This window comes from Lissotriton vulgaris, chromosome 4_1 (assembly GCF_964263255.1).
Source record: "Lissotriton vulgaris chromosome 4_1, aLisVul1.2, whole genome shotgun sequence".
NCBI classification, from domain to species: Eukaryota; Metazoa; Chordata; class Amphibia; order Caudata; family Salamandridae; genus Lissotriton; species Lissotriton vulgaris.
Window position 1 is genome coordinate 2,068,925,875 of NC_141691.1, and position 11,709 is coordinate 2,068,937,583.

Sequence of the window (11,709 nt, forward strand, 5' to 3'; positions counted from 1 at the left end):
TTTTACTCATTCTTTACTAAGTTCTCTGTGGCCCTCAAAGGTCTCTTCCCTTCTCATAAACCTCACTGTTACGCAAATCGTCTCCTAGTCCTAAGAAACATTTCTTCATCCCTCGTTGACTTCCCTTCAGTCCTCAGCATCCTCAGGGGTCAGTACCAAATCAATTGTCAGACCCTTGAAAGTGTTTGTGAACCATCCCTTCTGGCAACAGAGAAGGGAGGGGAGAGATCGACCAAAATTATCAGACAGAAAGAGGATGTAAAAAGAGAAAGAGAGGTAGAATATGAGACAAAGGATGTTGAACAGGAAGATAATGAGAGGAAAGAGAGAGATGCAGATGGAGACAAGAAGAGGTGAGTGAAAGAGACACAGGCTGGAATTGGAAAGGGGCAGCTGCTTGTTAGCAGCATTTCTAGAGTTGACCCGGAGTGAAAATCAGGTGCATATGGTTTAGGATTATATCAAAGCAGTTTGTGTCCTAACAGAAGGGCTAACCCTATGATACTTCTCAGAATGGCACCTGGGAGCAGTTCCCAGCAACAACAAATAAAAGAAAAGCTGTGGATCCATCTAGTGAGGTGTTAGAAGCAATCATGTAGAAGTAGTCAATCCAAAGGTCCGAGCCTTGAAACAAGGCATCTACAAACAGAATTTGCAGGGGGGTCAAAAGGGCAGGAGCTTAGAGACTCCAAGATCCAGGACCTCAGAGACTTCAATGTGCAAGAAATCAAAACCTGCAAGGTGCAGGACCTCAGAGACTTAAAGATGCAAGAAATCAAAGCCTGCAAGGTGCAGGACCTCAGAGACTGCAAGGTGCGGTACCTCAGAGACTGCAAGGTGCGGTACCTCAGAGACTGCAAGGTGCCGGACCTCAGAGACTGCAAGGTGCCGGACCTCAGAGACTGCAAGGTGCCGGACCTCCGAGACTGCAAGGTGCCGGACCTCCGAGACTGCAAGGTGCCGGACCTCTGAGACTGCAAGGTGCCGGACCTCTGAGACTGCAAGGTGCCGGACCTCGGAGACTCCAAGGTGCAGGACCTCAGAGACTTCAAGGTGCAAGAAATCAAAGCCTGCAAGGTGCCGGACCTCAGAGACTGCAAGGTGCAGGACCTCAGAGACTGCAAGGTGCAGGACCTTAGAGACTGCAAGGTGCAGGACCTTTGAGACTGCAAGGCGCAGGACCTTAGAGACTGCAAGGCGCAGGACCTTAGAGACTGCAAGGCGCAGGACCTTAGAGACTGCAAGGTGCGGGACCTCAGAGACTGCAAGGTGCGGGTCCTCAGAGACTGCAAGGTGCGGTACCTCAGAGACTTCAAGGTGCAGGACCAGAGAGACTGCAAGGTGCGGGACCTCAGAGACTGCAAGGTGCAGGACATCAGAGACTGCAAGGTGCAGGACTTCAGAGAATTTAAGGTGCAGGGAATTAAAGCCTGCAAGATGTAGGACCTCAGAGTCTCCAAAGTACAGGACTTTAGATACTCAAAGGTGCAGGAGCTCAGAGACTGCTAGGTGCAAGAATTCAAAGCTTGCAAGATGCAGGACCTCAGAGGCTCCTGGTTTCTGGACCTCAGAGACTCAAGGACAGGACCTCAAAGAGTCTAAGAGGCATCAGCTAAGATACTTCAAGGTGCAGGACCTCAGAGACTCCCAAGGTGCAGGGCCTCAGAGACTCCAAGGTGCAGGACCCCAGAGACTGCAAAGTGCAGGACCTCAGAGACTCCAAGGTGCAGGACCCCGGAGACTGCAAAGTACAGGACCTCAGAGACTGGAAGGTGCAGTATCTCAAAGACTCCAAGGTGCAGGACCTCAGAGACTGAAAGTTGCATGACCTCAGAGACTGCAAGGTGCAGGACCTCAGAGACTGCAAGGTGCAGGACCCCAGAGACTTCAAGGTGCTGGACCTCAGAGACTCAAGGACAGGACTTCAAAGAGTCCAAGAGGCAGCAGTTAAGCTACTTCAAAGTGTAGGACCTTAGAGCATCCAGGGTGCAGGACCTCAGAGACTGGAAGGTGCAGGATCTCAGAGACTCCAAGGTGCAGGACCTCAGAGACCGCAAGGTGCGGGACCTCAGAGACTGCAAGGTGCGGGACCTCAGAGACTGCAAGGTGCAGGATCTTAGAGATGCAAGGTGCAGGACTTCAGAGAATTTAATGTGCAGGGAATCAAAGCCTGCAAGATGTAGGACCTCAGAGACTCCAAAGTACTGGACATTAGATACTCAAAGGTGCAGGAGCTCAGAGACTGCTAGGTACAAGAATTCAAAGTCTGCAAGATGCAGGACCTCAGAGGCTCCTGGTTGCTGGACCTCAGAGACTGCAAGGTGGAGGACCTTAGAGACTGCAAGGTGCAGGACCTTAGAGACTGCAAGGTGCGGGACCTCAGAGACTGCAAGGAGCGGGACCTCAGAGACTGCAAGGTGCGGGACCTCAGAGACTGCAAGATGCGGGACCCCAGAGACTACAAGGTGCGGGACCCCAGAGACTGCAAGGTGCAGGACCTCAGAGACTGCAAGGTGCAGGACCTCAGAGACTGCAAGGTGCAGGTCCTTAGAGATGCAAGGTGCAGGACTTCAGAGAATTTAAGGTGCAGGGAATCAAAGCCTGCAAGATGTAGGACCTCAGAGACTCCAAAGTACAGGACTTTAGATACTCAAAGGTGCAGGAGCTCAGAGACTGCTAGGTGCAAGAATTCAAAGCCTGCAAGATGCAGGACCTCAGAGGCTCCTGGTTGCTGGACTTCAGAGACTCAAGGACAGGACCTCAAAGAGTCTAAGGGGCAGGACCTCAGAGACTGCAAGGTGCAGGACCTCAGAGACTGCAAGGTGCAGGACCTCAGAGACTGCAAAGTGCAGGGCCTCAGAGACTCCAATGTGAAGGACCTCAGATTCTGCAAGGTACAGGACCTCAGGGACTCCAAGGTGCTGGACCTCAGAGACTCCAAGGTGCAGGACCTCAGAGACTCACGGACAGGACTTCAAAGAGTCTAAGAGGCAGCAGCTAAGATACTCCAAGGTGCAGGGCCTCAGAGACTCCAAGGTGCAGGGCCTCAGAGACTCCAAGATGCAGGACCCCGGAGACTGCAAAGTGCAGGACCTCAGAGACTCCAAGGTGCAGGGCCTCAGAGACTCCAAGGTGCAGACCCCGGAGACTGCAAAGTACAGGACCTCAGAGACTGGAAGGTGCAGGATCTCAAAGACTCCAAGGTGCAGGACCTCAGAGACTCCAAGGCGCAGGACCTCAGAGACTCCAAGGTGCAAGACCTCAGAGACTCCAAGGTGCTGGACCTCAGAGACTCAAGGAAAGGACTTCAAAGAGTGTAAGAGGCAGCAGCTGAGCTACTTCAAGGTGTAGGACCTCAGAGACTCCATGGTGCAGGATTTCAGAGACTCCAAAGTGCAGGACCTCTTAGACGGCAAGGTGCAGGACCTCTTAGACGGCACGGTGCAGGACCTCAGAGACTGCAAGGTACAGGACCTCAGAGACTCCAAGGTGCAGGACATCAGAGACTCCAAGGTGCAGGACCTCAGAGACTCAAGTACAGGACTTCAAAGAGTCTAGGAGGCAGCAGCTAAGATACTCCAAGGTGTAGGACCTCAGAGACTGCAAGGTGCAGCACCTCAAAGACTGCAAGGTGCAGGACCTCAGAGACTCCAAGGTGCAGGACCTCAGAGACTCCAAGGTGCAGGACCCCGGAGACTGCAAAGTACAGGACCCCAGAGACTGGAAGGTGCAGGATCTCAAAGACTCCAAGGTGCAGGACCTCAGAGACTCCAGGGTGCAGGACCTCAGAGACTCCAAGGTGCAGGACCTCAGAGACGGCAAGGTGCAGGACCTCAGAGACGGCAAGGTGCAGGACCTCAGAGACGGCAAGGTGCAGGACCTCAGAGACTCCAAGGTGCATGACCTCAGAGACTCCAAGGTGCAGGACCTCAGAGACTGCAAAGTGCAGGACCTCAGAGACTCCAAGGTGCAGGACCTCAGAGACTCAAGGACAGGACTTCAAAGAGTCTAAGAGGTAGCAGCTAAGAGACTTCAAGATGTAGGACCTAAGAGACTGCAAGGTGCAGGACCTCAGAGACTGCAAGGTGCAGGACCTCAGAGACTCCAAGGTGCAGGACCTCAGAAACTCCAAAGTGCAGGACCTCAGAGACTCAAGGACAGGACTTCAAAGAGTCTAAGAGGCAGCAGCTAAGATACTTCAAGATGTAGGACCTCAGAGACTCCAAGGTGCAGGACTTCAGTGACTCCAAGGTGCAGGACCTCAGAGACTGCAAGGTGCAGGACCTCAGAGACTGCAAGGTGCAGGACCTCAGAGACTGCAAAGTGCAGGACCTCAGAGACTGCAAAGTGCAGGACCTCAGAGACTCCAAGGTGCAGGACCTCAGAGACTCCAAGGTGCCAGACCTCAGAGACTCAAGGACAGGACCTCAAAGAGTTTAAGGGGCAGGAGCTCAGGGATTCCAAGGTGCAGGACCTGAAAGCCTCTAAAGTACAGGAGTTCAGAGCCTCCAAGGTGCAGGGCTTGATAAATTCCGAGGCGCAGACTTCCGTCTGCCCAGTGTACAGTGATCCAGTGAGTCAAAGGTACAGGGATCCAGAGAATCAATGTGCAGAATTCTCAAGACTCCAAGATGCAGGACCTAAGTGAGTCCAATGTATATCAATTTAGCAATGTCAAAGTTGGCGTTTGAAGTAACATGGAATCTTCACAGTTACCTTTGAGATCTTGTTGAGATTTGTGAATCATAGAGCAAGATAGAGAGAGAAACACAAGGGGATGTGAGAGAGGAATGCAGAGGGATACAGCTGAACAGATACATAGAGAGAAAGGGAGCTGGAGAGAGAGTGGACGTGTGTGCTGGTAGCTGAGTTGTTCACTGTTTCCTCTAAGATCCTGAAGATTGTATCATCATGTACGAATTACTGCAAGGCTCTGAGGAGAGGGGCATTCAGAGTGGAAGTGGTAGCGTGTGGCACTTTTGATACCCCTGCTGTTGTTTTTGTTGGGGCAGGGGGTGTTTGTGTGCGTGTGGCCATGTGTGTGGGGGGTGGTGCGTGTGTCTGTCTGTGTGTGTGTATGTGCTGTAAGACACACCAAGTGCTGTCCTGCAAGAGCTCCTGTGATTGCAGTATTTTGTTTCCAATAACCGGATGACTGTACTGTTCTGTTTCAGACCCTTCAGCCTCTGATTGTTCTGTAACAATAAAAGGATTTGTGTGTCCTCCCAGGTGTAAGAAGGTGAAATGTCAGGGTTCAGAGCAGGAGACGAAGCAAAGAGAAGAAAAAGCAACAAATAATGAAAGTTTGAGAAACCAGAAACCTGAAGAGGAGATGAAAAAATATAAAGGTAAATAAACTTGAACTGAATGTAAATATATTTTTGAGCCCACACAGAGACCATTTGCGGGCAAGCACTGTCTAAGATGGGGGTGGCAGGTGTCAATTTCACCTCCACACAGATTTGTGAAAAGACCCCTCGAAGTCCAGAACCTCTCGACGCGGCCCAGAACAGGAGCCAATAGAAATGAGGGACAATTCACAGGGGTCCGTTCAGGATGCAGGTCATTCATGAACATAGAGTTAAAGTTTGTAGATTTATATAGCGCAGCTTATCACCCTTGAGGGTATCCAGGCGCTGTCCATGGGCACGGAGCGATTAGGTCATTTGCCCACAATCACAGGGTGTGGCACGGACACTGAGCCTCGAACCCGGATCCCCAGCTCCCAAGTTGGCACTCTGCCCGCTGCACCATATCCTCTTATGAAAATTGAACCCACCGCTCCCCCTGTTGCAGGTGGAACAAGATCATAGAGGAACATCTCACCGCCTTTCTTAGCACCACCACACTGCTGACCACGGCAGACGCCAACACCTCCGCTCACAACCTCCACCAATGGATCACCAACTGCACGAATACCCTCGCTCCCCTCAAGAAGGCCCCAAGCAAACCACACACCCAGAAAGCCTGTTGGTTCACTCCTGACCTCCGCGAGTCCAGATGCACCTGCAGACGACTCGAGAAGAGATGGAGGTAGAACAAAACCCCGGAAACTCACGTAGCCTTCAAAACTGCTACTACCACACACCACCTCCTTCCCAAATCCACAAAGAAAACAGCACTGCAAGACAGAATTCACGCCAATGCACACAACACTAAAGAACTCTCGTTCATCCTCAAAGAGTTTGCCAGGCCCAGCAGCGAGACCACAGGCTTCCTCCCCTCCCAAGAACTCTGCGACAAACTCAACACTTACTTCCACCAATAGATCAGACTGATCTACGACAGATTCAACACCAAAGGCCCTGCCACCGAGCCCAGCACCACCTTAACCAACCACACCGCACCCAAACCTACCCAGCTCAACTGGTCTCCGCTCACCACGGACAACACACTCAAAACCACGAAGAGCATCCACTCTCTAGCCCCATCGGACCCCCGCTCGCACCACATATTTCATAGAGAAGCCACCTCAATTGCCACCGAACCATCAAGATCACCACCTTCCCTGATGACTGGAAACACCCCGAGATCAACCCCCTGCTAAAAAGACATGCACTGACCGGACGGACCTCAAAAATATCCAACCCATCTCCTTAATCCCTTTCCCCGCAAAGGTCGCAGAGAAAGCCATCAATGCCCAACTCTCCGAATTCATCAAAGTGAACCACATCTTGGTCATCTCCCAATCTGGCTTCCAAAATAATCACAGCACCGAGACCGTACTCCGCGCCGCCACGGACTACATCCGCGCCCTCCTCGACTGGGGTGAAACAGCAGTCCTGATCCTGCTGGACCTCTCGGCTGGCTTCACTACAGTCTCACACCGCACCTTAATCATGAGTGAGACTACACGTCGCCGCTGGCTACTGTAAGGCCCTGGGCTGGATCCACTCCTTCCTCTAGAGTCAAACTCAACACGTTGGACTACATCTGTTCCGCTCCAATCCTACACAGATCAGCTGTGGAGTGCCACAGGGCTCCTCTCTGAGCACCACCCTCTTCAACGTCTACATGGCTCCCCTTGCCGCCATCATAAGAAACCACGAACATTGTCTCCTTCGCCGACAACACTCAGCTGATCCTATCCCTCACCAGCAACCCTCAGCCACCAGAATCAACTTCCATAGCAGGATGAAGGTGTTCCCTCCTGGATGAAGGAAAGCTGCCTCAAACTCACTCGGACAAGACTGAAGTGCTCCTCCTGGGACTCACCTACTCTGCCTGGGACGACTCCTGGCGGCCTGCCTCACTGGGAACGCCACCCACCCCCACAGACCACACATGCAACCTCGGCATCATCCTGGACTCCTCGCTCACAATGAACTGCCATATCAACGACGTATCCTCATCATGCTGCCATACACTACGCTTGCTTCGAAAGACTTTCAGATGGATCCCCACTGAAGCAAGAAAGACGGTCACCCACGCACTCATCACCAGCAGGCTTGCTAAAGCAACGGACTCTATGTCGGTACCACCCAGAAACTCCTCAGGAAACTACAGAACGTTCAAAACGCTGCAGCCAGATTGGTCCTCAATACCTGTCGCCGCAGCCACATCACAAACACCTTTGTGAACTTCATTGGCTCCCAGTCAACAAAGGAATCTCCTTCAAGCTCCTCACTCATGCCTACAAAGCCCTCACGTTGCTCGACCAGCATATGTGAGCCACCGCCTCGCAATTCACATTCCAGACAGACACCTCTTCTCCGCCCAGCTGGCCCTTGCCTCCGTCCCTTGGAATCCACAAGACAAGAACCGGAGGAAGATCCTTCTCCTACCTCACCACCAAGACATGGAACATCCTGCCCTCACCTCAGGCAATCCCCGTGACTGACCCAGTACATAAAGGACCTTAAGACCTGGCTCTTCGATTGAACCCAGACAGATCAGCCGCCCACATCCCTACAAGCGATTGGTTGATTGATGTATGAGCCTATAAGTGCTGCAGTGCACTCATTTTAATGGGAAAAGCTGGATAGTGTCAACTTTCTATCAGAAGTCCCTGTCGGTGTCTCCAGACTACTGGGATGTCCTGGTAGAGACTGTGTGCCTTTGACCCTGTGTTTGATCTTAAAGCCTGTATATGCTGCAGTGCAGTCCTGATGGGGGGCGCTGCGTAGCTTGAACCTCTAATCACAAGCAGTCCTGCTCTGCTCTGTCTACTACGGTTAGCAGTCTAGAAAAGTGCAATCTCTAGTGCAGTGCATTGTTTAGTGCAGTGTGAAGTCTGATATCCTTTGCATACCGTGCACACAGGGAAATCACACACTGTACTACAGTCTGGTACATTGTGCTTTCCAGGGCAGTCTAGTACTGTCTTTTCAGGCTAGTAGATTGTGATATTAAATGCATGCTAATATTGTGTTCTCTCTAGTGGTTTTTGGTGACTTCTCTAGGAGATACAACCGTGCAAGCTTCTGTCACTCAAAACAGGCCTAACACATTCAGAAAGAAGTGCAAGTTTTCCATAACAGAAGTGGAAACTAGCCAAACTTGAAGTTGTGCAGGAACAGAAAAGTCTTGAGTTGGTTTCTAAAGATAAAAAGATGTGGTTGTGAATGGTGATGGAGCGTCAATTCCACTATCTAGTATAGTGTACTGTCTAGTGTACCACTGTGGATAGTGTAATATAGTGTATTATGCTGTATAATGTGCAGTGCACCCTGCACCCTTTTAAGATAGTTTTTCCAATCACTGGAAAATAAAATAAAAATGACATATATTGTGTATTTGTGTCCATTATATTTCTAATTATGACTCTCTTCTCTTCAGTGATGGTCACTCTGGATCCAGACACAGCACATCCGAAGCTCCACCTATCTGAGAAGGGGAAATGTGTGACACGAACAAGCACAGAACAGCCCCTGAAATTCACCCCTAAGAGATTCACCTCCTCCTACACCTGTGTGCTGGGGAGTGAGGGGTTCACCAGGGGCAGGCATTACTGGGAAGTGCAGCTGCTACGGGAGGAGAAGGGAGGATGGATTTTGGGGGTCGCAGCAGAGTCTGTGAACCGGAAGGGGCAGATCACATGGTCACCTGATGGGGGAGTCTGGGCTATTCAGGGGTGCAAAGATCAGTACTGGGCTCTCGCCTCCACTGAGATCCCTCTGTCCCCTCGTGAGAAGCCCCTGAAGGTGGGGGTGTATCTGGACTACGAAGGGGGACGGCTCTCCTTGTGCAATGCAGATTCCATGGAGCTTCTCTACAGTTTCCCACGGACCTCCTTCAAACACAGGCTTTTCCCGTTATTCTGTCTCCACTGGGGAGGGGAGCTGAGGCTGGTGTAGGAGGTGCAAATCCCCCCGACCCTGCCCGGGTCAAAGCTGAGGCTGGTGTATGAGTTGCAGACCCTCCCCCTGAGCAGCAGAACTGAAGCTGGTGTAGGAGCTTCAGGCGCCCCCTGTAGCCGTGCTGAGGCTGGTGTAGATACTACAGCCCCAGGACAAGGACAGCAGTGACTGCCACCCCCCGGACCTGCAGGGCCCCCCGTGAGCAGAGCTGAGGCTGGTGTAGGAGCTGCAGCCCCCCAGGACAAGGAGCTGCAGCGACTGCCCCCCAGGAGCTGCAGGAACCCCCCCACCCCATGAGCAGAGCTGAGGCTGGTGTAGGAGCTTCAGGGCCCCCCTGTAGCTGAGCTGAGGCTGGTATAGGAGCTGCAGCCCCCAGGAGAAAGAGCTGCAGTGACTGTCCCCCACGAGCCGCAGGATCCCCCCTGTCCCCCCCTCTCCTCCATCCCATGCGCAGAGCTGAGGCTGGTGTAGGAGCTTCAGGGCCCCCCTGTAGCTGAGCTGAGGCTGGTATAGGAGCTGCAGCCCCCAGGAGAAAGAGCTGCAGTGACTGTCCCCCACGAGCCGCAGGATCCCCCCTGTCCCCCCTCTCCTCCATCCCATGAGCAGAGCTGAGGCTGGTGTAGGAGCTGCAGCCTCTCCCCCTTGAGAAGGAGAGATGAGGCTGGTGTAGGTGCTGCAGCCCCCAGGAGCAGAGCTAAAGCTGGTTTAGAAGCTCCACCCCCCTAGGAGCAGAGCTGAGGCAGTTGTATCAGCTACAGCTACCACCCCCCTCCCCAGGAGCTACATGGAGCCCCACCCCATAAGCAGAGCTTAGGCTGGTGTAGGAGATTCAGCCCCTCCCTTCAGGAGCAGAGCAGAGGCTGGTGTATTTGCTGTAGCCACCCAGGAGCAGAGAGATGAGGCTGGTGTATGAGCTGCAGCCAGGGCCAGACTGGTAATTTAAATCAACCCTGGCAAATTCTATCAGACCAGTCCCTGCACGGTGCATAGTGAGCATGAGCAGCAAGTGAGCCTGACACCCACAAGGGGGCCTTGAGGGGGAGAAATTGTTGGAAACCCTGAAGAAATGGGTCAATTTAATACACATTTTTTACAGTGCACCACAAAACCCAGTCATATCACAGCCATTCTTCCAGAGTACACAAAAAGACAGACCAGAGAGTAGGGAATCGGTTAGACCTAAAAGTAAGACAGACCAGTCCCCAAACGGAGCAGAACGTGACCCTGATCACTGCAAGCAATGCAAGGGGGGATGGGGACGTTCTGCCCCCCCCCCAGAACAAATTTGAAAAGTGGCAAAAATGGTGCATATTACAAAATATTTTATATTATATATTCAAAGTATTAACTTTCAAAGCAAGTGAAAATATGACCTTACAGTACCCCAGGATACCCGGTCATATTCACATAATTTCTACAGAGCACACAAAAAAGATGTCAAGCACGAAGGATGAATTCAAATATAACATGTTTATTCTTAATAAAAAATGCTGTAAACAAATTATTTAAAATTCACTTGGCATCAAACATCTGTGCAAAGGTTTACAGGAAAACTGATAATGAAAGTTTTGTATCATTGCTAAAATTAGGCGTCTTTTAATAGGGAAACAGTGCACATGATGAATGTGGGCATTTTCACATTTTAAACAGTTAACGCTTTAACTGCGGCCGTTATTTCGGCGCAGTGTGGGTGTTCCATTAGGTGGGTGGGGCTCCGTCGGCCATTGGCCGACGGCAGCACTAGGGAGGTAGTGCTGGCGACGGGAGCACGGGAGGGGTTAATATCGCTTGCACCATTTTCCCTGATATGAAATATTGTAAACATCATTATTTAAAACTTTCTTAACCTAAAACAAGTGTTACATTTAAAGAACATTGAGGTCAATTTATCAAGACGCTGCACCCATGCAAGTCACAAAAAGTGATGTACACCTTCATAAACAAAGCCACGATGAACTATTTATTTTCCAATGCAAATTTTGTTTATGCTGGAAATCTGTTAAAAGGGAAATGCACACACTACTTCAAGATGCTTTGCATTACTTTGTGTCGAGGGGGCGTTTCATTGTTGGGACATGGCCATTCCTAAACAGCCACCTACGAGTTGTGACGAAAAGCCATATCTACTAACAAAGGCAGACTGGGCTTTGCACCAAAAAGTGACGCCTCCTTGAGACAGGATTACAAAGGAGAATGTTTTTATTTCTTCTAGCTTTTCCAAGAATGCACATGTGCGCCATACTGTACAATAGAAATCCAGTGTAGAAAAAGTTTTAAAGTTAGTCTTAGATTAGGATTATATAATGGATTAACATTCCTATGCTAGACATAACACCCACAACGTGCACTATGATGCAATGCCAGGCAGGCTCAAAGAGTGCCAACACAGGGAAACAACATTGGATACTTC

The 11,709-nt window shown here is 51.1% G+C and overlaps 1 protein-coding gene across 1 annotated transcript in view; it reads left to right on the plus strand.

Moving 5' to 3' along the window:
• The window catches only part of LOC147725024 (E3 ubiquitin-protein ligase TRIM39-like), a 47,581-nt gene extending 36,794 nt beyond the window's left edge, over window positions 1–10,787 (plus strand). Inside the window, exons 5-6 of the mRNA XM_086966490.1 lie at window positions 5,230–5,348; window positions 8,779–10,787. Of these exons, the coding sequence (XP_086822616.1) occupies window positions 5,230–5,348; window positions 8,779–9,296 (637 nt within the window). The 3' untranslated portion in view covers window positions 9,297–10,787. The remainder of the gene's footprint in view (window positions 1–5,229; window positions 5,349–8,778) is intronic.
• The last annotated feature ends 922 nt before the right edge of the window (window positions 10,788–11,709 follow it).